Source organism: Mastigoproctus giganteus, chromosome 9 (genome assembly GCF_048544385.1).
Source record: "Mastigoproctus giganteus isolate SK-2022 chromosome 9, ASM4854438v1, whole genome shotgun sequence".
NCBI lineage: Eukaryota > Metazoa > Arthropoda > Arachnida > Uropygi > Thelyphonidae > Mastigoproctus > Mastigoproctus giganteus.
In genome coordinates this window covers 217,060,195-217,087,273 of record NC_143583.1, presented here as the reverse complement: position 1 = coordinate 217,087,273, position 27,079 = coordinate 217,060,195, and the positions used below count along the sequence as shown (strand labels likewise).

Here is a 27,079-nt window from a genome sequence, read left to right as displayed (position 1 = left end):
GGGGAACAAAATTTTTAAATCAACTAGATGACTGTTATTTGTATCAACATGTCAGGGAAAATACTAGAGAAAAAAATATCCTAGACCTCATCATCACACATGAATCAGATGACATAACAGGGCTGACAGTAGAGGAACCAGTAGCAGGAAGTGATCACGGAGTTCTACGGTGGATGATGACGAGAGAGGTAGCAGAAGTAAAAGGCAAAGGAATGGGTTTTAATTTCAGAAAAGGAAATTACGATGCCTTAAGGTACTACTTGGCCTCTATTAACTGGGTAGATATTGTGCAGAGAATGAATACAATTGAACTGTGGTACGCTTTTAAAACATTAATCACAGATGCCTTGAATGCATATATACCATTAAAAAAATACTCCACGAGAAGGGTTCTAAGTTGGATGAATAGTGAAGTTGCCACATTACTTGAGCAGAAAAAGGTGGCATCGAAAGGTTACAGAGCAATAAAAAGTACTGAAGCCTATAACAGCTACAAGGCAATGTGTAATAGAGCCACAGAAAAGGTTCGACAGGCAAAGGCAGTTTATGAGAAATCACTAGCAAACAGAGCAAAGAGGGGGGGATAAAGAATTCTTCACATATATAAATGCCAAGAAGAGCAGGACAAACCAGATCGGACCTTTACGTAAGGGAAAGGGGATATTTAGACTAAGGCGCATTTAGGGCTAGAGCCTCAAGCTGCGAACAAATTTAGACTATGTATATAAAGTGCTTAGCATCATAATACACAGCCATTTCTGAATAAACAGAAAATTTTTAAGGTGGCATCGTTTTAGGTTATATCTCATATTGTGAATGCCTTCACAACGAGTTGCCATGATATTGCACTACTTCGAATAAGTAACGCTTCACCTAAGGAGAAGACTAGTGTTACTTATTTTCAGATAGGTACCACCACCCAGACAGCACTGTTTCAGGGCTATTTGGCCCTTCGTCAGTGAGTGGGTAGATACCCAAGTGATGCAATGATGGCAAAAACAGTTATGAAGTATAACTCCACAATATGAGAGATGCCTGATGGTGTATGATGTATTTAGACTAAGGCGCATTTAGGGCTAGAGCCTCAAGCTGCGAACAAATTTAGACTATGTATATAAAGTGCTTAGCATCATAATACACAGCCATTTCTGAATAAACAGAAAATTTTTAAGGTGGCATCGTTTTAGGTTATATCTCATATTGTGAATGCCTTCACAACGAGTTGCCATGATATTGCACTACTTCGAATAAGTAACGCTTCACCTAAGGAGAAGACTAGTGTTACTTATTCTCAGATAGGTACCACCACCCAGACAGCACTGTCACCATATTGTGGAGTTATACTTCATAACTGTTTTTGCCATCATTGCATCACTTGGGTACCTACCCACTCACTGACGAAGGGCCAAATAGCCCTGAAACAGTGCTGTCTGGGTGGTGGTACCTATCTGAGAATAAGTAACACTAGTCTTCTCCTTAGGTGAAGCGTTACTTATTCGAAGTAGTGCAATATCATGGCAACTCGTTGTGAAGGCATTCACAATATGAGATATAACCTAAAACGATGCCACCTTAAAAATTTTCTGTTTATTCAGAAATGGCTGTGTATTATGATGCTAAGCACTTTATATACATAGGGAAAGGGGATAGTAATAAATACACCAGCTGCCATTGCAGATGAACTCAACAGTTATTTTGCATCGATATTTACAAATGAAAAGCCTTTTCTGGCAATGGGAAATTGTGGGAGCAAAGTTAAAAAATATGTAATTAATGATATTGAAATTTCGCAAGATTATTTAATGAAAAAACTTTTGAGCCTACAGACCAGTAAGGCTCCTGGAGTTGATGGAATATACCCTATAATCTTAAGGGAGGCGGCAAGCGAGTGCATTGAACCATTGAGGCTAATTATGCGAGCATCACTAGACTCTGGGGATATTCCCTTGGATTGGAAAAGTGCAAATGTATCTCCCATACATAAGGGTGGCTCTAAAAGTGAAGTTGGAAATTATCGACCTGTCAGTCTGACTTCAGTAGTAGGGAAAATCATGGAGGCAACGATCAAGGGTGGAATTCAGGATCATTTGGATCGAATTGAAATTCTTAAGGATACTCAGCATGGTTTTGTAAAGGGAAAATCATGTTTAACAAATCTGGTTCGCTATTTCGAAAGGGTCACTCATGAGCTGGATTTACGGAATAATTTCAACATTGTTTATTTAGATTTCAGCAAAGCTTTTGACTCAGTCCCACATGAGCAGTTACTTTATAAGCTGGAACAGGTTGGAATCGCTGGGAAAATCCTTAGATGGATAAAAGGATGGCTTCAGGGCAGGAGGCAGAGGATTGTGATAAATGGCTATTCCTCAGATTAGGTTGATGTAAGAAGTGGGGTTCCCCAAGGATCAGTATTAGGACCACTGTTGTTTTTAATTTTCATAAACGACATTGATGAAGGGATAGAGGGCGTGATGTCTAAATTTGCAGATTATGTTAAAATTGGTAAAGTAGTTAATGATCACTGTCAAGCTGAGCTTCTTCAGGGAGACCTAGATAGACTTCATGAATGGTCAGAAAAATGGCAGCTATGCTTTAATCCAACAAAGTGTAAGGTATTACACCTGGGAAACAGTAATCCCAAAATAACTTATTCACTTGGTGGAGTTCAACTAAACCCAGTACTGGAGGAAAGGGACTTGGGTGTTACGATACGGTCAGATATGAAATTCTCTGAGCATTATAAACAGGTTGCAAGGAAGGCCCATGGTGTCCTATCGATGATCTATCGAACTTTTGCAAGTAGAGATAGGGACGTGATAATCCCATTATATAAGGCTCATGTTAGACCACACTTGGAATACTGTGTTCAAGTATGGAGACCGCACCTAAAGAAAGACATCGAGCTTCTTGAAAGGGTGCAAAGACGGGTAACTCGCCTGGTGAGATCGGCAAAAGGGCGTCCTTATGAAGAAAGACTTCGAATATGTGGGTTGCAGAGTTTGGAAACTAGACACCTTGGAGGAGATTTGATTGAGGTGTTTAAGGCTCTGAGAGGCATCAGTAAAATGAATGAGGACAAAATTTTCAAGATTATAAGTGATGCTAGAACTAAGGGACATAAATTCAAGTTACGGGGGGAAATGTTTAGATTGGACTGCAGGAAGTTTTATTTTAGCCAGCGAGTTATAAATTACTGGAATAAGTTGCCTTCGTGGGGGGTAGAGGCTGACAGTTTGGGGAAATTCAAAGGTCATCTGGATAGTACTTTCGGGTAAGGGAAGCGCATAGGATGATAGGTTTAATTTCCTTTTTTTTTATTAATTATTATTATTTAGTTATTTATTTTTTTTTTATTTTTATTATTATTTTTTTTTAATTTTTATTATTATTATTTTTTATTTTTATTATTATTTTTTTTATTTATTATTTTTTTTTGGCTGGTGCAGCATAAGCCGTAGGCTTTCTTGCACCATGCGGCCGTTACTAATACTAATACTAAGTGTATCCCATCCCTGTAGAAGCAGTCTCTCCTGTTAACAAGCACAGACCAGGCTGAAAAAAATTTTAACCCTTGAGCCTTGCACACTGCCACCAGGGCTGAATTGATTGACAAGGCTCTCATCATGTACTCCTTCCTATCGTGTCTGGGCAGAATTGCAGACACTTTCAAATTTAACCCTAATTCATGATTTTTTTTTTTTTTTTTTGATTTGGTAGTTGTTGGCGCATCGGCTTCTGTGGCCATATTGCACCTCCAAAGGTTTTTGCAGTACAGTGATCCAAGCCCGAGGCGGGAATCGAACCCGCGACCTTTGGGTTGCCGGGCAGGTACTTTACCCACTCGGCTAGCCCGGTCGGCCCTAATTCATGACTTTGAGAGGGTGCCGACTCTCTTTATAAATTACAACTGTGAATTATAGGCTCCGAAAAAGTGAGAAGTGTTTGCCTTTTTATTTACCTGATTGTTATTTTATATTGTACTTTATACGTAGTCTTATAGTTATTATTATGCTGGTTATTTTTATTTTTAATTTAGATAAAGAGTTTTTGTAGATTACTACTTAATATGCGTAAAAATGTTACTTCGTTTGAATCTTGCAGCCATTGTTTTTGTATAGAGTCGTAGGGAATTCAAATTTTTAACTATACAGTTTTTATCAAATTTTATCAAATTGGTAACTAGTTAGAAATACGTTAGAAACGTATAATTATACGTTTCTAACGTATAATTATATGGCGTAATACGCATCACTGCATTTAGGATTCTATTAGATAGCGTAGTATTGACAATTAATTAATTAAATTTATTGATCTTATTAATTTAAAATATAATGCCCCAGACTAGACAGCAAAGCAACGGGCACAAAGTGGCATGAGTGCTGTGACTCGGTGGAGAACTGAGGGGGGCAATTCTCCAATGCATCACAGCCTAAAAAAATGTGCAACTTATGAAATATTTGCCGAACTCTCTGGAACAGAACATGATCTAGCCAAGGAGGATGTCTTTGTGTGTGTGCCAGGTGCAGTGAGTGTCTAGAAATTAGGTATCAACTCAGCGTTCTACTGGGCCTTAATGAGAGCTTGAGGTGTAGGGTAGATGCCCTTGAAGAAATTAATACGAGGGGCCCGTCAAGCTCTCATCTGCCCAACTCAACGCCAGAGCTCACTTCTGGGAATCAGGCAACACAGCAGCAATCTCTAAGGCAGAATGTGCTAGCCCCAAAGGAACTAGTTATTGTTGGTGGCTCTATTGTCAGGGAGATGGGGAATATATTGTGTAAAAAAGATAGATGGAACAGGACCAGGGTATTTCTGCCAGGGGCAAAAGTTGATGACGTTGTAAAGCATATGTCATCTTTTAAGGGAAAAAAAGGTGATATTGTTGTACACATTAAGAGTAGGAGATCTGCAGATACTTAACAAGTACAGATCAATGTTGCTGTGAATCGACACTGATGGAATCCACACTGGCGATTGTTGATCAGACGGAAGGTTTCTAGATAGTTTAAGAGTTGGAGGTTAATTGATTTTTCCATTACTTTAGAAAGAGTAGAAGTACAGTAATTGCAATGGGATGATAATTAGATGGGAAGGATTTGTCACCCTTTTTTGGAACTGGCTGGATAAGAGCATGTTTCCAAGGAGAAGGGAAAAAAACCTTTGAAATAAGTAATTTCAAAGGTTTTTTCAAAGAAATTAAGAGAATTCAGGAGTCCAGGTTTTGAGAACAAGTAGAGAAATACCATCAGGACCTGGAGCTTTCTGAGCATCAAGATTCATAAAAATCCTTTTGACATCCTTATAACGGAATACCAAAGGAGGCATTGAATGGGGCATGATGGGAAAGGTGGGGGGGGGTGTTTTTAATTTTAAACTTTAAAATTTAAATTTTAAATTTTAAACAGAAATATGGGATGCTAGCAGGTCAGCTTTATCCTTGGCTGAAGTGACAATAGAGCCATCTGGTTTTGAGAGAGGTGAGAGCAAAGATGGGCAAAAATTGCAGCCAATAGCTTTGGCAAGAAACCAGAATGCTCGGCTACCATTAGGGTAAGAAGCAAGTTTTCTACTCTTAGCCTGTTCAAAATATACTTTTTGCCTGATTAATAACTGCTTTACAATTGTTGCAAGCTTTGGTGTAAGCAGAAAATGAAATTGAAGAATTGGAAACAAGCCAATTACGATATGCAACATTCATCTCTTGAACAGCCTTAGTACATTTATTGGAAAACCAAGGTTTAGATAATGGATGAGATTTTAAAGTGGAGTGTGGAATAAAAGAGTCCGTTCCTACAAGAATAATTTCACTGACACGATCTGAGCAAACGTTGACATCAGAAGTTATGACACAGTAATCTGACCAAGGAAAAGAAGAAAAGAAACCTTACAGGTTATCTCATTTTGCATTATTGTAATGCCAAACAACACGAAGATTGGAATAGCCATGAGATAAAGGCTCCATTGGAGAAGATTCACCAAGTTGTGATCTGAGGTGCCTAAAGGACCACTCATTTCGACCATGTGCTTATAAGGGTTGTTTGTGAGAAAAAAGATCAAGCGTGTTGGCTGTATGGTTACAATTGTCCTGTATTCTTGTAGGTAAATTATATTAAAGAAGGCAGCAAAGGAAGTAAGCAAACCCTTAGCCATGATTATGAGAGATTCCTTGGACTCAGGGGAGGTACCCATAGATTGGAGATGTGCAAATGTGACCCCAATTCACAAAGGAGGATCAAAGGCTGACACAAGTAATAATAGACTTGAGAGTTTACCTTCTGTTCCAGGAAAATTAATGGATGCACTGGTTAAAGAAGCACTGCAGGATCATCTAGACAAGACTTCAGTTATAGGTAGGACACAGCATGGTTTTGTTAAGGGAAAGGCTTGTCTGACCAATTTGATTGGATATATGATGCAGTCACAAAAGAACTGGATGCAGGGAATAACTTTGATATTATATATTTCAATCTTAGAAAGGCTTTTGATACTGTTGCACATGGAAGACTGCTGCACAAATTGGAGCAGTGTGGCATTGGAGGCAAATTGCTGCTATGGATAAAGAGGTGGTTGAGGGGGAGAAGACAGAGAGTGGTAATCAATGGACACCTCATCGTGAACTAATGTTATTAGTAGAGTCCCTCAGGGTTCAGTGTTAGGTCCATTATTGTTTTTAGTATTTTTAAATGAAATTGATGATGGTATATCAAGTTTAATGTCCAAGTTTGCAGAAGATACAAAGGTTAGCAGGGTTGTTAAGGCCACTACTGATGCTATGCTGCTGCAGCAGGAACTGGAAAGGTTGAGCAGATGGGCTGAGAGGTGGCAAATGAAGTTTAACATTGACAAATGTAAAGTACTACATATGGAAAACAGCAATTCCAGAGCAACGTATCAACTCTGTGGTACTACACTGACAGTGGTACAGAATGAAAAGGACCTGGGGTAATTGTGCAGGCAGATATGAAGTTCTCTGAACAGTGCAGACAGGCAGCAAGACTAGCTCATGGTGTCTTGTCAATGATATACAGGAATTTTTCTAGCAGCTATAAGGAAGTGATTATTCCCTTGTATAAGGCAATGGTCAGGCCACACCTTGAGTACTGTACAGAGATCTGGAGGCCTCATTTCAAGAAGGATGTAGAATTGCTGGAACGAGTACAGAGAAGGGCAACAAGATTAGCGAATGGAACAAAGGGTTGCTCTTACGAAGAAAGGCTTAAGTTTTGCAAATTACAGTGTCTGGAGACTAGGCACCGGCGATGTGATCTGATAGAAGTGTATAAAGCGTTGAATGGTTTGAGCATGCTCAATGTCGATGGGACTCTTCCTCTTGCTCAGAATAATCACCTGAGAGGGAATAAATTCAGATTGAGGAAAGACAGATATAGGATAGATGTGTGGAAATTTGCCTTTAGCCAGCGGGTAGTTGGTTGGTGGAACAGACTTCCATCCTTTGTTGTGGAAGTTGATAGCCTAAATAAATTTAAGGCTCAGCTGGACAGGTATTTAGAATGAATGGAGGGGTGAAGTGGAAGTGTTTTTTTTTTTTTTTTTTGGCTGATGCTTCATAAGCTTGCTTTCTTGCAGCATATGCCTCTACTAATGCTAAATGAACAATCTGTGCGGTCATTAGCAATTGTAAAAGCCTCAGCATCTTAACCAGCTGGATCAGTGTGACTAGAAAATGGAAGCCAGCTGAAGTTGTGAACATTAAAATCTTTTTGCGTGATATAAAACACCAAGGAAAATTAAATTACCTCACTGTTAGGGAAGTTGGACTTTAGAAAATCAAGTTGCAAAGAGAGGAAGTCAAAGAGCTCCAAGTGATTAGTGGAGTTGGGAGAATGGTAGAGACAACAGATGAATTTGATAGAATGAGGTAGAGTGATTTTAAGCCAGAGAAGATCGAAAAGAGGAGATTTGAAATTACCAAGTCTCTGACAGGGAATATCAGAACAGACATATACATAAGTACCACCTCTGAGGCAAAAGAAATCACACAGTGAATAATCTGGTCAACTGCGATGAGCAGTGGTTGAATCAATTGATAACTGAGATTCTGTCAGAAAAAGTACAATGGATATGGCAGACTAAGTGGAAGTAGACATTATTGAGATTGGAACTAAGACCACATATATTTGTGAAATGAACAAGGAAGTGTTTAGGAGGTTTAGATCTTTTTGCAGATAAGTTTGCTCTATTAATTTGACAATTCATGGAATTTTGCTGTATTCATTACTTCACATGCTGTGTGAAGTAATGAATTTTGTGATATGGGCGTATACGTGGTAAGAATATATCCAGTTCCTTGAACATAGCATTGCCTCGACAATGCCCCCCCCCTGCATTCACACCTTGGACTCCCTCCAGTCAATATCTGTCAGAGGTGGGAGCAGAGATTACTTTTATTGCAATATCTTCTGCTTCTAGCAAAATATCTTTAAACTTTTCATCGCACCTATAATCATAAAGATATTGCAGCAAACTAGCAATAAGTGAATTTGTGTTTTCTAAATTTAATCTGACTCCATGATAAAATGGAGTTTGGTGCAAAAAGTAAAATAGGCGCCCCAAAAATAAAATTTTTGATCAAAATGGAGCCCCATGCAATACGGCGCCTGGTACGAAAAATCAAATAGGCAAAACAAAAAATGCTAAAAACGATGCCCCTTGCAATACGGCTTTTGGGGGGGGCACTGCTTGTACCACCAAAGCTTCGACTCTCTGGTCCTCTTTAATACTATTACTTTTTTTTACGATGTTGGCACTCCAAAGCCATTGCTCCCCTAGGCTGGTGCCTCTTCTGCCTAAGCCTAGAGCCCTGGTGTTCATCATAACTTCAAAGGACATCAATCATTGCTGCATGATGGAAGAGATGGGTGAGGGTTGACCAGAACTTTGCTCTGGAGACTAAACATGGGTTCCACCACTTCAAGCCTCCAATAAGTAAAGTGGTGGTAATTCACCAGTTGATCAAAGTCATCTACCACCTCGTATTGCCTGGTAACACAGAGGGGCAGCATTCCTCCGTGTTGTGTAGGCACCACACCTGGGTGGTCACGCACAGTGTATGGGGGTTTTACCCAGGATTACTAACAATCCCATCATCACCATCAGCAGAGAATTTGCAGACCGTCTGGACTTCACCAAAATTAGGTCTATTTCATTTGAGTGTCACCTGAATATCAGTTCCATCAGCATTTTAAACTCCCAGGTAGCAAGCACAGCTTGTCTGGCATATCTGAGAGAATGTCTGCAACAACCTCGAGGATCCAGACTACTTCCAGTGTTCTTCCCAGCTCCAATCAACACAATGAACCTGAAGATACCAGGCCCATTACAACTACCACTCTACTGCAACAACCATATCTGGTTGTTGCAGTAGAGGCCCCTTCTTTTTGTTAGGGCGATGCAGGAATCGATTGTATCTCTGTTGCGGTCCTCAGCACTTCTGAGTAGGTAGGAGTGAACTGTGGCATTTGGTTAGCTCTTACACCATAAAAGCCTCAAGTTTTGCTTTGGCTCTTTCACATTGAACATTTGTTTCTATGAGAATTGTCTGAAACTTTGTCCAGATAGTGACAATTTTTCCTTGTAGTCCAATTGTGATTCTATTGTTAGAGTCCTTCAATAGGTCCTCGAGTTCAGTTCTCAGGATAAAGGTCATTTCAGGAACAGTTTACACTGGAAGAGAGGGGTTCAGGGGAGCAGAAGACTTCTCTGATTTGTCCTCAGTTGATTCAGTCTGTGAGCATAGAACTTTTTGATTGTCTTTTTGTTCTTGCTGGCTTCTCATCTCTCTATCTGATTTAGGCATGGTTAATTTATTCATCCTAAAGCCAGCCACACTAGAGACCCACCGCACAAGCGAAGATGTGAAGAGCTTGGTAATCAACAACCTTACTGAAGAATTTAAGACAACCAAGATAAAATCAATAAGGAAGACCTGCAACACTGGGGTCATAATTAATTGAAACAGAGATGCAAGAAGATGCAAATAAAATTATTGCAAACTCCAAGGTGCCCACCCTCAGCCTTCTTGCAGAGACTCCAAGGAAAAGGGGCCTGAGTATCCTAATCTATGACACCAGAAACGACCTTTCTGGTGTCATAGATTAGGATACTGCCCAGCTGACAGATGAACTTTATAGTAGAAATTTACAGCAGGCTTTCCCAGATACTGATCCATCCCAACTCATCATGCCAAAATATCAAAGGCCAGAAGCGGAAATGCAATGAACTGGGTGGTTGAACTTGCACCTGTGGCCTGGAAAATAATCAACCAACAGACAAAGATCTATATAAATTGGGACAGCCACCATTCAGGAGCACATAGCTGTGCCAAAATGCTTTTAATGTTGTCGATTTGGTCATACCACACTCACGTGTGCGCAAACCTCCCAAACCTGCGGGTGCTGTGCAGGTATAGGCCACAATTATAATGCTTGCCCGAATAAATTGGCCCCACCAACATGTGCTAACTGAAAAGCCCTAAAGCAACCAGCTGATTACTCCATCAGGGATAGCAACTGCGCTGCATATATAAAAGTCTAGCGTGCTCAACAAGCAAGAACCAATTATGGGAACTCTCCCTAGACACTTTAATACAAACATAGTGAAATCGTCCAACAAAAGGCCCAAAGGGCAAAGGCTGTAGCAGAGCAACTGAAAAAAGCTGATAATGACAATCTTGATGTCCTCTTCCTCCAAGAACCATATACCCATAGTAAGATAGTGAGAGGCTATCCACTTGCATACAAAGTTGTTCAAGCATGATGGAGAGATCCCCCTGGGCAGCTTTGATCATCCACAACCCCGACCTCACAGTTATTTGTTGTTATTTGATGATTTTTAGGAGCATTAGCAACTAAAGCCATATTGCTTCGGGGATATGCAGTGGTCATTCCCTGACCTTTCCGCATCCTCCGTATTTGGTGGTCACGGGCTCGAACCCCGGTCAAATCGAGAAGCGTGTGCTACGCACTGCTGCTCCTGCCCACCTGGCTATGGAGGCGCCCGACCTCACAGAGACAAAGATAGTAGACCTGTGTAAAAAATGGGCTGCCTGTGCCCACATAATCATCCCACTAGGAGAATTTTTTACAATTTCCCTATACTGTCAACTGAGAGAAGACATCCTCCTCGCAATTACTTACCTGCAGTTTGGTTCAGTACTACTCCAGAATGACATGGATCTAGGAACAGTCAGCGTATCAAGGAATTTCTCACCAACAACTGCTTAGCAATACTCAACCATCCGAATAATCAATCCACCTTTTCAAGCACGCTATGAGAAGCCACCATACAAAAGTAGCCTTGCAAGCCGATATGTTATTGGACACCTGTCCTTAGGAAAGTGAGAGTCAACTGGACTACCTCTGACCACAGAGTCATCACTTTTCAAATGCACCACGCTCTCAATCGACAACCCATATCCAGAGTAATCCTCAACAGATTCACAGTGGACAAAGCCAACCGGGACCAATTTGGGGAGATGCTGACTGAAACCGCCCAAACTTTTAACCATGAAAACCTTTCACCAGATCAACACCAATATGCTATTGTCACCATCATCACAGAGGCTGCAAATACAGCCATCAAAAGAAAGAAACCATCTCTGGGTGCTGTTCCTTGGTGGTGCCCGGAGCACCAAAGGTTACAACATGAAGTGAACACAAGACGCAAAAACTTTCAGCATGCATGTAGATCCTGGCCACGGCTGAGGTAGAGGCCCTCAGAGAATGATACCATGAGTTAGATGCAAGTATACTGCCCTCATAAGGACCCAGAGAAGACGATCCTGGGAAATGCTGGTCTCAGCTACAGGAAATGAGGACCTCTGGGGGAGTAGTATACAGGATCACGACAAACAATCTCCCAAGAGGAGAGATAATCATGGCTACCAAAATGCCCACAGGCACTTGCACCAAAACATGGTCAATCAACAATATCTTGGATGTTACTTTCCAGCAAACTCCGACAACCCTCTCCCAGGAGGAAACACATCTCTGCCAGGACAACATGAAGGCTGTGGAATTCATCCCGGAGACCATACCAAACCTTTTCAACCTCTCTCTCTCTCTCTCTCTCTCTCTCTCTCTCTCTCTCTCTCTCTGGGTTACTTCCTCCTGAACTGATGATCTGCACAGGTCAGGTTGATCCTAAACAATCCAACAAATTCACCCGACCTCCCAGAATCTTCAAGACCAACAGCGCTACTATGAGTGCTGAGCAAATCGTTTGAACACTGACTCCCCAGTAAGATAGAACTATACTGAACCTTTTTCAACCACTGTCTCTCTGTGGGTTACTTCCTCCTGACCTGGAGATCTGCATGGGTCAGGTTGATCCTAAACAATCCAAAAAACCACCCGACCTCCCGGAGTCTTAAAGACCAATAGCACTACTATCAGTGCTGAGCAAATCATTTGAACACCTACTCCACAGTAAGATAGAACTTCACTATCTCAAGGCAGGCTCTTTCATCATCCAAACGTTTTGGCTTCCAGCGAGGTTGCTCTACCATTGATGCCCTGGAATGCATAACACATGCAGCAAAAAGTTGTAACTGAAAGTACTACTTCCTGGTCATCTTTGTAGATTTTGCTGGGGCATTTGACTCACTATGGTGGCCAAGTGTCCTCGGCATGCTTCGGCAGGCTAGCAACCCAAATAACCTCTACCACTGCATTCAAACCTATAGATTTGAATGCAGTGGATTCAAACCTATTCTCCAATAGAAGAATCTTAGTAAGTGCTCCATACTCCAAGTCACCCATCCTGTCTTCTGGGGGTATCCTCAGGGTTCGGTGTTGGGATCGTTTCTTTGGAACATAGTGCTGGACAGCTTTCTGAATCTGGATCTTAATGGGGTGGAGGCACAAGACTATGCGAACGACCTTGTCCTCATGCTTGAGCAGATAGCAAGTGCAGCTGGAGGTGACTGCAAGCCGGGCTTGTTGATGTCCTGCAAATATGGGTGCAATCAAACAAACTAAAGATACCATCCACCGAGACATCTTCAATACTCCTCAAGGGCTCTCTCAACATCCAAAGATCACTACAGATTAAAATACATGGGAAAACAATTAAATTAGTAACAGAAATGAAATATCTTGGACTAGTCCTGGGTAAAAATCTGTCCTTCACTCCTCACCTCTGCTCTCTCCAAAAGAAAAAAAAGAATTACTCAGCTGATTGCTAGGGTTACATGAAAGGAATGGGGCCTGAGGAAGAGGACTCTTTCCCTCTTCTACAAAGCAATCTTCATACCGGCTCTATCATATGCTGCTGGTGTCTTGTTTGCTAAAGCAGTCACTGTTGTTAATAAGAGGATACTGAAAACAATTCAAAGAATCATCCTGCTTACTATCTCTAGAGTGTGCTACACTGTAAGAACACATGCACTTCAGACCTTGGTGGGGTCCCTCCCTTTGGACCTGGAGATTGTCTGCTGTGGCCTGCTCTACCAGCTCTCTAAAGGAAGATCAGTGACCTGCATCAGCTTCAACCACTAACCCAACCAACAACTCTAATAACATGGAGAAAAAATGTCTGATTACACACCTTCAACAAACCTAACAATCCCGATGGATGGAGTCAACCAAAGGCATCATAACTTGGAAGTTTATCCTGAACATTTCACAAGTCTATCCTTGACGGCCAACTTGGCTCTCACCTGGTCTCTTCACCCACCTTCCTTCTGACAGGACACGGCTCTTTTAATGCCAAACTGTTCACCTTTGGCATCACTGAATCACCACTATGCCACTGGGGAGAAAATCAAATGTGGACTCACCTAATGTACGAGTGTCTATTCTACGAGGATCTAAGATGAATCCTCATTACTGAGATCCACTACAATCCAAAAGACCAGGAGCACTTCATGTTGCAGAAAGAAGAGCACAATAGGACTTTGTCCTGCTTTGCACAGGAATAATTCACCAGATTAAGAACACTTCCACAACCTCCTTAGAACTCATGCTCAAGTCTAAACAGACAAGCTCCAAATGATGGCCTCGACTCGTGAAAGTGAGTCGAGGCCATCGTTTGGAGCTGCTGATTCCCGACTAAGATATGGATGGATGCTGGTGCCTGCTCTTAGTGATTGGCCTCAGCAATCTGAACTCCAACCAAACACAGGGGTACTTCCACACACCTGATAACAGGCTTTTACTAACTCTCTCTCTCTACTTTGTCAACACTATAGCCACATCTTCTAGTACCCTCAGCTCCAGACAGCCTGAAATGGACTAAAGACTGGATCACTGACTCCCAAAACCACCTAATTAAAGTGAAACACTGAGTACAGACACTCCCAGGACCTGCATCTAGCACAGACAGACTCCCATGGGATTCCCAACCACAATGCAACCACACTGAACAGGAGTACCTAAAATCTGATAGAACTACACACGGGTCTGGCCGCTCTTCACCTTCACCCACCAACAATGCTGGTGGACTCTACTTCTCCTGGGGTCTGGCTGGTTCCATTCATATTGACAACTGCAGCTCTGCTGCCTCCTGGTCTCTGGCAATATGAACCAGGTACTCTCGTCTGGTTCACTTTTTTCCCTTTCCCTGGTGGATGGTTCTTCCCTCCTCCCTCCCTTCTTTTCGCCTGGTGAGGCATGGGCCTGCCTCACTGACACATCTGAGGTCGTCTTCCCTATTGGCCCCGATATTTCTAACTTTTCCCCCCCAGCCTTCAGTCTCCCCTCACTCTTTCTATACATCACAACGTACACCCCACACAACAAAAATTTAAATTCAATTGGTCCATTTGCATATCACTTCTGGCTTCTAAACTCCAGCGGATTACCTCCTACATTCACGTTATTCCCTTTTTTTTTTTTTTTTTTTTTTTAAGGCCCTAGCCACTGAAATCTTAGAAAATTAGGTGGGCCTGCCAGAGTAATACTTCAATCTACTGGGTACCTGGTTTGCCTCCACGGGGCCAAGTGTGGGCAATGTTGGGCCTCATCAGGGGTCCAGTGGTTAAATGGTCAGATGAACAAAGATACACATATAGAAAATTCATACACTTTTCAAATCTCTGGCCTTCCCAGTGAACTGGTTCACCAACAATGAAAGCAATGTGGAGATGGGGGGGGACTCCTGGTGCTGCTAGACATTAATATACTTTACACTTACACCAAATCACATCATTTAAAGGAAATATTCATGTCATTAAAGTCATTGCATCACAAGGGGATGCATCAGTTCCAGAATTAAATTTGTTCCAGTAAATACTACCTCTCTAATCCAGCTTGTGGATCAAAATGTCACTGCCGACTTCAAACAAAAATACCACAAGCTAACTTTTAGGCAATGCTTTCATACTATTGATGATGACAAATCTACCCTCAAAGAATTCTGGAACTCCGTGGGCTCATATCTGGTGAGTATGGACTTGGCACACCCAGGGTCCTGAGCTGGATACCATCATTCTTCTCATAGTAACAGTGGCATGTGATGCAAGAAAGCAAGCTTATGTAGCATCAGCCAAAAAAAAAAAAATTCACACAACCATTCCCTCTAAAAGTTTGCCCAGTACCTCCTTGAATTTATTTAAGCTATCAACTTCCACAACCACAGATGGAAGTTTGTTCCAGCAATTAACCACCCACTGGCTAAAGGAAAATTTCCACACATCTATTCTACAGCTGTCTTTCCTCAATTTGAATTTATTCCCCCTTAGGTTCGTAATCTGAGCAAGTGGAAGAATCCCATCAGAATTCTGCATGCTCAACACGTTCAAGGCCTTATACACCTCAATAATATCACCACACAGGTGCCTAGTCTCCAGCTACTGCAATTTGCAGAAATTAAGCCTCGCTTGGTAAGAGGACCCCTTCATTCCCCCTCACCAATCTTGCTGTCCTTCTCTGTACACGTTCAAGCAAATCTACATCCTTCCTAAAATGAGGCCTCCAGACCTGTACGCAGTACTCAAGGTGTGGCCTGACCAACTGCCTTATACAAAGATGTTTGTTTGTTATTTGGTTTTAGGAGTATTAGCAACTAAGGCCATATTGCTCCGGGATATGCGGTGGTCATTCCCTGACCTTTCCGCATCCTCCGTATTTGGTGGTGATGGGCTCGAACCCCGGTCTAATCAAGAAGCGTGTGCTACGCACTGCTGCTCCTTCCCACCTGGCTACGGAGGCGCCCTCCTTATACAAAGAGATAATCACCTCCTTTTCCCTGATATTCATTCTAGGTGATTCCTTTCTACTTCTCTCTCTCTCTCTCAGGGTAACTTGTGAATTTTTTTTTTGGCTGGTGCAGCATAAAACATTTATAATATATTAAATATTAAAGCAGTCTAAATAAAACTGTATAGATTAATCAGTTGTAGAAACTTAAATATATCTGACACACTGTGGTCATCGATAAAATCTGCCTGAGTGTATAAGACTCAGACAGATGGGCAAAATATAAACAGCATTCTTTACTAAAAGACGTACATTCTACTAAAATATGATGAATAGTTAAAATTACGTAACAATATCTACGCACAGGACAATCATCAGACCCCAGCAAATATGAATGCATCAGGTGACTATGTCCTATGCATAGCCGAGCAAGGACTACTTCCTCCCGGTGAACTCTGTGCTGACTAGAATGCCAACGCATTATGGCTGATTTGGATATATTATCCAATATAAAGTTAATATCATGAACTAGCTCTTGAATCCTGATACCAAAGGGCCGACTGACAGTTTTTACCAGTATTATATAGATTTTCTCACCATGGCATATGAACAGATGTTCACATAGGATGGTCAGGCAGGGATTTTATTTTTATGGCATATTGTAATAACAGCTGCTGACACCGAATCATCAATGGTGGTTCATCAGCTTCCATATATACAGACTTTGAACAGGAGAAGTATGAACTGCCCCTGTGGGAGTTAGGATGGCTGTATGGTGCACTGGGTCAAGCCATTGGAGTATAGAATTTCTAGCTGAGGAATAAGCTTGGGAACCATAATCAAGTTTAGAATGGACGAGTGCTCGGTAAAGATGCAATAATGTGCTTCTATCTGCTTCCCAAAGGTTAGAGGAGATAGTGCTGAGCATGTTCAATCCTCTTGTGCATTTTACTCTGAGCTGACAAATATGGTGAAGAAAGGTCAGCTTTCGATCAAAGATGAGTCCCAAAAACTTTGTTTCTGCTACCACAGGAATTGGATTCTGTCCAAGTCTGAGTTTGGGGTCAGGATGTAGATTCAGTATGCAGCAGAAATGCACACAAATGGTCTTTTGAGCAGAAAACCTAAACCCAATAGCTAATGCCCAGGAACTAAGGTGGTTGAATGCTTGTTGCAATTGTCATGCAATAACTCTCATACTGCAGGAGTGACAAAAAAAAACTAAAATCATCAACATACAGAGCACTATTTACTGAAGGAGGAAGCTGTTTTGTAATGGAGTTAACTTTGATTGCAAACAGTGCAAAACTGAGGACAGAGCCTGGGGAACTCCTTCCTCATGGCAAAAGAAGTGAGATAAACTGGATCTAACACGAACCTGGAAGTAATTTTGATAAAAAATTCTTAACAAAAATAGGAAGGTGACCTCTAAGACCAAATAAATAGATGTCTTTTAAAACACCATACCTCCAGGTTGTGTCATAAGCTTTTTCCATATCAAAGAAAACTAATACCAAGTGCTCATGCTTTATAAAAGCATCGCAAATCGCTGTTTCCAATCGGATTAAATGATCCAGAGTGGACTGATTTCTACAAAAGCCGCACTGAATCTTGTTCAAATGGTCATTTGCCTCAAGGTAATATATAAGGCGAGCAGTCACCATTTTTTTCTGAAACCTTACATAAGCAACTGGTCAGAGCAATAGGATGGCAGTTGTTAGGAATTTCTGGGTCCTTTCCTGGCTTTGGGAATATAAGAACAATTGCCCTGCATCAGAATCGGGTAATTGATCCTCCAAATAAATTCATTTGTAGAGATGTAGCAACAGCTCCAGAGAGTGAGGTGGATGGTGGTTAATTCCACTTAACTGAAAGGCAGGTTATATGGCTCAGTGCTTGAAGAAAAGTTGAGTTTTTGTTTCTCAACTTGCTTCTTTAAAACAAGGAACTATGCAGAGTATGAGGTTTCAGCATATACACTGGAAAATACTTCTCCTAGAGCGCTGGCAATAGCTGTTGGTTAAGCTAATGTACACCCATTGTGTTATAGCACAGATGAGGGAAGTGATGTATGAGGGAAGTCTGTTCCACCAACCAACCAGCGAGTGGTTGGTTGATGGAACAGACTTCCATCCCTTGTCGTGGAAGTTGATAGCCTAAATAAGTTTAAGGCTCAGCTGGACAGGTATTTGAATGAACAGAGGGGTGAAGTGGGAGTGGGTTTTTTTTTTTTTTTTTTTTTTGGCTGATGCTGCATAAGCTTGCTTTCTTGTATCAAATGCCTCTACTAATGCTAATGCTAATGTTTATCCTTCATTTTCCAAATTTTATCCCAGACGACTTTGGCACTAGTCATCAGGTTAATTGGGGATGTAAACTGAACCCAACATTCCTTTTGGCTCTGACAGCGTATAAATCATGCTTTGGCACAGGCACAGGCTATAAAATGTTCGGTGGTGGAGTAACATCGGAATTTTCCCCATGCCCTATTTTATGACTTCATTGCTTCTTTACACTCTTGGTTCCGCCATGGCTTTGGCAAATGTGGAAATCAGGAGGATATTTTTGGAATTGCAATTGCCACTGCATGGAGGATATTGATGGAAGGAATCAACTGATCAACAGGATCAACTGATGGAAGCAGTGAAGTACGTCAATCCAGGACAAACTTCACTGCTTCATCAATTGATTCCTGTTGAATTTGTACAGGATCAAATTCCGTAAACTGCAAAAATTTACTCCAGTCTGCTTGATCATATTTCCACCATGGGATTCTAAATGGATGACAAGATTGCCCGTCCATTATAGTAGATATGATGGGGAAATATGTTTGCTTCCATAAGGATTCTGTTCCTTCTCCAAGGAAAGCATAAGTAGCAGGGAAGGTGTGCAGATGGAGAGATCGATGGCAGAGAAAGTACGGGTAGACATACGGAAATAGGTGTTGATTCCCACATTTAATAATGAAAGGCGGTTATTGTTGAGCACACATTTAACAATATGACCTGGTTCGCTAGTTTCATTAGTTTCTGTGCTACCCCCACAGGGTACCATGTCCATTAAAGTCTACAAGAAGTAAAAGTGGAGAGGGCAATTGTATAATGATGGCACATAATATCCATTTCTGCCTCGGGATGAAGATCCAGAATTGATTCTCCCACACTTTCCTTTTTCATTTACCTCCTGTACCTCACTAATAACAGGCTGGTTTTAGTGGGATTAGGTTTTTCTTTAGGTGCTGCTTCCTTAGTTGACAGGAGAGACTGCTTCTACAGGGATGGGATACACTTAAATAGGAAGGGTGCAAGAATATTGCCTGATGCTATCGAGGCAGTGTTAGGTTGGTGGGAAAACTGCTAGCTTGGGGGGGGATACACAGACTAAAAGGTTAACAGTGGCCGCAGGCAGAGGCAAAAGTGATTCTTGCACTGCTTCTATTAGATTGAGCAGCAGCCTGGAAAGCAAGGAAATGGAGATTTCCAGGACTGTTGGGAGTCATAGTGGAACAAGTAAATACATGGGTTGTGTTAGAGTAACCAAGAGTAGGAACAGGTGCATGTATACTTGCATGTACACCAATGCTAGGAGTATAGTTAATAAATTTGATGAGCTTGAAGTGCTAGTCAAGACATCAAAGGCAGATATTGTTGGGATATCAGAGATATGGTGTCACAAAGATATAAGCAGTGCAGAATTGGAATTTGGGAAGTACAATGTGTACAGAAAGGAGAGACAGGACAGGAAGGGAGGAGGGGTTATACTGTTAGCTAAGAAACACAAAATATAAGGAAGTGCATCCAATTGATGTTGGTAGACAATGCAGTGTCGAGTCTGTCTGGTGTGAAATAAGCACTGGGAAAGGAAAAATGAGATGAGAGCAGGTGTGTGTTATAGGCCTAATGAATCTAATGAGTATAATGAGCAATTGTGCAGAGAAATAGAGTGTGCCAGTAAATCAGAATGTCTTATAATGGGGGGATGGATTTTAACTTTCCAGATATTGATTGGAACTTGTGGACTGGTCACTCACACACTAGCAAGACTTTTGTGGATTTACTGGATGACTGTTTTCTACAGTAACATGTTCGAGAGGCAACCAGATGGAGTAATACTCTTGATCTGATTATCAGCAGTGTTTATTCATGGATTAAGTATTTGTAGATAAAAGAAACACTGGGTGACAGTGATCACAATGTACTGATGTGGGAATTACTTAAAGATGTAACTACCATCAAGGCTAAAGGGAAGGGCTTTTGCTTCCACAAAGGTGACTACAGAGGTCTCAGACAGTTTTTAAATTCTGTATGGTGGGATCAACTGATGATGTTACCAATGTTGAATTCGAAATGGGAAGCCTTCGGGGACTTAATTTTGAAGGCTACTAGGCTTTTCGTTCCAACTAAGAAATACTGTTCAAGGTTTAGGCCTAAATAAATGTCAGATGAATATTAATGAGGCTCGTGGCAGAGAAGAAAAATGTATGGGATGCATATAAAATATCAGGTGACACAGAAGCCTATGGCAGATATAAACTAGTCTTACCAAGAAAGGCTTAAGTTCTGCAAATTACAGCGTCTGGAGAGTAGGCACCTGTGAGGTGGTCTGATTGAGGTGTATAAGGCCTTGAATGGGTTGAGCAAGCTGAATGCTGATGAGATTCTTCCTCTTGCTCAGACTAAGAACCTGAGGGGGCACAGTTTAAAATTGAGGTTGTTGTTGTTATTTGGTTTTTAGGACCATTAGCAACTAAGGCCATATTGCTCCGGGTATATGCGGTGGTCATTCCCTGACCTTTCCGCATCCTCCGTATTTGGTGGTCACAGGCTCGAACCCCGGTCTAATCAAGAAGAATGTACTATGCACTATAGTGTTGGGGGGGGGGGGAAGGCGCCTCCGGTGGTTTCCCACATCTGCGCCATATGAACTCTGTGGAGACAAACAGTATCACTGTGAAAGCCAGAAAAATTTTTTGTGTTGTAAATGAAGTATTGTGCTGGGTTCTGTTGGGTGTCCTGGCTTTTGGCCACATGGCCCCTGGTGGGACCACAGGGTTGCCCGCACACACCACTAGGAGGTAGCCAGGCTGCCCATAATTCTCTGGCTGGTCTCCTCCAGGCCGCCTGAGCTTCCTGGAAAAAGACCAAGTCAAAAAAAAAAAAAAAAAAAAAAAGGGAACAGGATGTACAGGAGAGGGTAAAGGAAAAGAGGTGTAGACAGAGCGACGGAGGATGTAAGGGAAGGCATCCTCCGCAGGTTGAGTGGGAATTCTCCCACCTAAGCAGAAGTGGAAGAAGAGAGTCCTCGAGAGGGTTGGAAGACAATCACGTATCAAGAGAGACACAGATGAAACAATTCAAGCAACCTGAGTGTCAAGTTCAGTAGCTAGAAGTGGTCACAATCTAGGTGAAGATGTTCACTATATGAGAAAGGGTGTTGATCAATGTGCATCAGTTCCAGGATATTGTACCAGTGATCTTCTTCTGGTGAAGAGATCATGGGCAAAGGCAGAGAAAGCATGGTATTGGTCTTCCTCATTGATCAGAAAATGTTCATTTCCTCGAGGCAAGGCATGTATTTTTGATATGAGTAACGTTCGCAGGTCCTCATAAAGCGGACAAACATAGAATAGGTGATCCCAGTCTTCGTTTTCATCACAAAGACAGTGAGGGTCATCCACGATGTTCATAGAGGCAAGTTTGTGATTTATGAATCCATGACCTGTAATCAGGAAAGTAGTATATAACCCTGGGCTGTACCATGCTGGAGCTTTAGGGTAAATCTGGGCTACTTCAGGTAAGAATTTTTTAGTGATGGAACCTTTGGGGATGGTATTCCATCTGTTTTGCCAGGCGTTAAGAAGGTAGACTGCAAGGTGCTTTTTTTCTTCTTTGATGGTGTTCGCTGGGTTTGTAGTGAAATCCAGGATGGTGGTAGGGAGTCCCTTTGCGAGCCGGTAGTGCACAACTTTGCAAATTATCTACAGGTCTAGAGAGAGAACTCCTGCCAAGACTTGGAGCGCTGGGTTGGTTACTGTGCAGCAGGGCATGGGTGATAGTGAGAAGGATATTACGCTGGATGGAGGTGAGTTTCCTTTGGTTACGAACAATGAGTGCACAATGAAAACAGACACCTGCACAGTAGGTTATAGTGGGAATAAATACAGCTTTGTGTAGCATTTGCAGTGAGCGGCGATTTAGGCCCCAGTCAGACCTGCTGATCCTCACTACCATTGCTGTGTAGTTCCTGACTTTGCAATGAAGGTAGTCTATATGCGGGTAAAACGTGAGCTTGGGGTCGAGAATTACCCCAAGGTACTTTCATCTCAGTTGTCAGTTTGATGGTTCTACCAGCAATTTTAATCTGTGGCGGCCTGCTTATTTGAAACGTTCCTCTGAGTAGAATTGAAGTAGTTTTCTCAGGGGATATATGGAGTTTATGGAGGCTGGCCCACTGCTGCTCCTGCCCACCTGGCTACAGAGGCACCTTCAAATTGAGGAAAGATAGTTGTAGAATATATGTGTGGAAATTTGCCTTTAGCCAGCGAGTAGTTGATTCGTGAAACAGGCTTCCCTCTTTTGTTGTGGAAGCTAATAGCCTAAATAAATTTAAGGCTGAGCTGGACAGGTATTTTGAACGAACAAGAGGGGTGAAGTGGAAGTGGGGTTTTTTTTTGTTTTTTTTTTGGCTGATGCTGCATAAGCTTGCTTTCTTTCATTGTATACCTCTACTAATGCTAATGCTAATAAGATCATCGAGATCTGCAGGGAAATATTTGTCCCAGGAGGCAAATATAAAGAACATATTATGAGAAAAAAACCCATTGCTAAGTGAATGGCTACTGCTTCTAAGATGGTATTCAACTCAACACGTGAGAAAGGAGTCGCAATCCTTGCCCACAAGGATTGCGACTTCTCCATGGATGGTCCATCACTGTTTCTCTCTTTACAGACAGCAGTAAAATTTTGCAAGATAGGGTCATCATTTTCCTTTAAGTATGTTTCCTGCAGACAAAGGCAAACAGATTTTTATTTATGCAGGAGCATTTTAACATCCTCCATATTTCGTTGAAATCCATGACAATTCCATTTTAATAATTTAGCCATTATTACTTTGAATTAGTGGAACAGTTGGCTGGCTTCTGAAGTGATGTGGGTTTTGATTGGTCCACTTTGGATTTTACTCTGCTTTTGGGAAATAGATGGCACACAGTATCCATTTCTTTCTCAGGATGAAGATCCAGAATTGATTCTCCCACACTTTCCTCTTCTTCATTTACCTCCATTACCATTCTGTACTTCACTAATAACAGGCTGGTTTTAGTGGGATGAGATTTTTCTTTAGGTGCTACTTCCTTAGTTTGTATTGAGATGGGAGTAGCGACTGCTTTATCTTGATGTGCTTGTGTCAATAAGTATTGGGCTTGTGGTGTAAAAGAATCACGTGGCGAGACTGAAATATAAGTTTGCGCTGAAATAGAAACCTTCCTCAGAACTACTTGTGCATATGATTTTCCATCATTTACTGATATTACTTGTTTCTTTACTTCTGCATATGGGATGTTTTGTTCCATCTTGATTTTTTTTAATTTGTTTTTCCACTTTCCATCTTTGACATGCTCTTGAATATGCAGAGTGTTCACCACCACCACAATTCAAGCATGCCGGTTTCAAAGCAGAACATTCCTTTGTGTCATGTTCCTTAGCTCCACAGCAAGCATAAGCAAGTGACCCACAACACACATTGCATTGCAACATATTTGGAATGTAAAGCCCTAGAGGACAGTTCAGATAACCAGCCTTGATGGAAGTAGGTGGTTTAGGAGTGTTAAATGTAAGGATAAGAACTCTAGTTGGGACAAGTTTTCCCTCCTTACACATGAATATCCTCTTAATAGCTATCACTCCTTGATCTCTCAATTCAGTGCATATCTCCTCTTCAGGAGATATGCACTGAATTGAGATCCCACTTGGCAATTACGCCACGTGATGTATTCAGTGTCCTGTGTGATACCTTAATTGGAAAGCCCTCAAGAGACATTGCTTGGAGGAACAATTCTGAATGTCGCACTGAGGAAGTTTCCTAAAAGGTCACCTGATCTAAGTAGTTTTACCGGCTTTGGAGACCCTGCCAGTCCTTTAAGATCTTTCTGAATGAAGAAGGGCAATGCAACATTTCACCTATTTCCTTTTCACCAGTAGAATGTATAATAAGGAATCAAGGTACAGGAGGTGATGCAGCTTCTGTTCAGTGTTTTTTTTTTTTAATGCTATATTATCTTCATCAATTTCAGGTAGGGACCTCATAGAGGCTCCAGTGGGGTTTGAAAGAATTAAATTACTTGTAGGAGTAAAGAGAAAATTTCCATTTCTGATGACCTAAGTATCTCACCCACCATGGGCCCCTACAGGGGGGCGCCCACTTGGAAACTAGCAGGTAGTGCATACACGAATGGGATGCCAAGTTTGCTTAGGAGCACCATACCCACATTTGCAATAAGCTTTGATTCCGTCCCAGGACCAAAGGAAGGGAGACTTATTGGAATGCAGTTGACCCTTGCAGTAAGAACCACCCTCTGATTGATTACAGTCGGGCTGGTCCAGGACCTCCCATCTACTCAAAGCAGGGGCCAAAGTGATATATTAAAGCTGGGCCCCTCACCCACCAGGATCCTCTTTTCCGAGTTTCCATGGGTCGCGGCTGCACACGCCAGATTCCAATGATGTAACCCTGGAATCTGGCGTGTGCAGCCGCGCCAGATTCCAATGATGTAACCCTGGAACCAAGGTATGGGTGTTGGATCCCAATGATGCTAATCTGGAAGGCCAGCAGCATCACTGGGAGGCCTCCTCAATGTGGGCACCATGTACAGGTGCCCACATTGAGGGAAGCTTGGGAGGATATGAGAACTAAATATCTGGCATCAGGATAGAAAAATTTGTTGCCTGACATTTCTGCAGATTTTGAGGGATTTCATCCAGAGGAAGAGAAGAGACAGGAACAAGAAGCAATTCTTTGGCTTGGTAAAAATCTTGGTCTGTGGGTAATAGCTGAATATGTGGATGGACTCTCATTCTTCTGACTTGAAGCTGTTGTGTCTGAATCAGAGAAAGTTCCCCAGAATGAGTGAAGATTAACAGCAGAAAATATTAGAAAGGTCATTACAGTAGCAGAGCAGTTACAGAAAATGCTTGGAGAAATAGATTTATTTCAAGGCAAGGTTTTCAAGTCAATCAATTTGTAAATGCTGCAGTGAAACCTTACAGGGTTATTGCATGTGCTTGTAAAACTCAAGCAGACCAAGTTGGATTCCTATTTCAAGAAACCAGGCCACAAAGGAGAAACAGCCTGTCTTCAACATCAAAATGATCTAATCTGTTATTTTAAACATAAATAAATTTCATTACTTTTCACCGAAAAATCACATTTTTTGAATTTCTGAGCTTCCATGACTCTCAGTGGGTAGTACGGACGCCTAATTACTTGACAAGAGAGTTTCGAGGTAAGAGATGTTTTTCTGGAACCATCATCATTATAATGCAAAAAATAGCAGAATCATACAACTATTTGTATATTTTCTAAGGACTTATATATCTTTGTATATTTTCTATTTCTACTCCAGGGACTAGCCACACTTTGAGACACAATGAATTAAATGAATAGTTTAGTTGTTTAACCAAATCAACTAAAACTCTGGCTCTGGAATCACTAGTAGCTATAGATGCCAAATACTAATTATATCATTTTGCCATGGTTTTTTTTTTTTTTTTTTGTTCAAATGTATTTCCTGATCTAACAAACTATTTTCAGTAGTATCTTCCCTCCTGTTACTTATTTTGTAGAGAAACTTTGTCAGTTTCTCTACAAAATTATTTTACTTTATTATTATTTTTTATTTTATTTTATTATAAATTACTTTTAATTTTATATTTTTCTTCTTAATTTACTGCTAAGCTAAACTTTTATTACAAGCTTAGATATTTATTTAAATTATCTTCATCGTATATTTTTTATTATCATTCTTTATTTCCCATAAACTGTCCTTTCTGCTCATTCCATTTCTCTTAATTTTTTCATAAGAGGGTACTATCTAGCAGGAGGGGACAATCTCAAATGAATGCAAGATAACAGATGAATAAATTACAGGGTGCCTGGTATTGTTTTGTCATTAATTTTCTTTTGAATAGCCTTTCAAATCCAACCCTACGGCAGGTTTATCAGCAGTTCCTAATGAGATGGGGATCAAGCAGATGAAACCTTCTCTATTCCATTATATATTTCATGTTTTTGCATTTTAATTCATGAATCTAATAATCTTCAAAGGCATTAGCTACAAAAGGGACAAGATCATCTCAGCAAGCTTTGCTGTCTTTTTCTAAATGCTTTTAAATTATATATTTAAATCTCAATGCAGCATAGTGTAAAATGTACAGCTTACTTACAGAGTATATATTTTCCTTAAATTTAAGGAAAATCTTAATAAATCAGACACATTCAAATAAACAGCCGTTTTTTTTTTTTTACTATTTTATGATTTCTGAAAGAACACCTTAAAATTAGTGTTTACTTACTACAACAGCATCTCCTGATATTCCTGGAGGACCTCTTGGTCCTACTGTTCCTGGAATTCCCTAAAAGAAAATAATTGAATTTTGTGAATTTTTTTAAAATCACACTCAACCGATAATACAAAACAACAGTGCAGCATTATTACTATTATTATTATATTGGTACTTCTTAGTTTTGTGTGATATTTTTAAATTAACTTTGGACTAAAATTATACCTCAGACTACTTCAGTAAAACAAAAAGCTCAAAGTGGTGAGAATGCTTTGTATGGGGGAGATAACTGCCAACAGTAGTTCTCTTTGAATCAGGGCTTTATACAGTGCTCTACTTGTAATATGTTTGCCTTGTCATGTG

At 41.0% G+C, this 27,079-nt stretch overlaps 1 protein-coding gene across 2 annotated transcripts in view; it reads right to left on the bottom strand.

Moving 5' to 3' along the window:
- The window catches only part of LOC150081124 (uncharacterized), a 1,253,880-nt gene that overhangs the window by 827,760 nt on the left and 399,041 nt on the right, over positions 1 to 27,079 (bottom strand). For both annotated transcript variants that reach the window (XM_090381132.1, XM_090381131.1), the window contains exon 13: positions 26,729 to 26,788. In XM_090381132.1, coding sequence (XP_090237258.1) covers positions 26,729 to 26,788 — 60 coding nt within the window. The remainder of the gene's footprint in view (positions 1 to 26,728; positions 26,789 to 27,079) is intronic.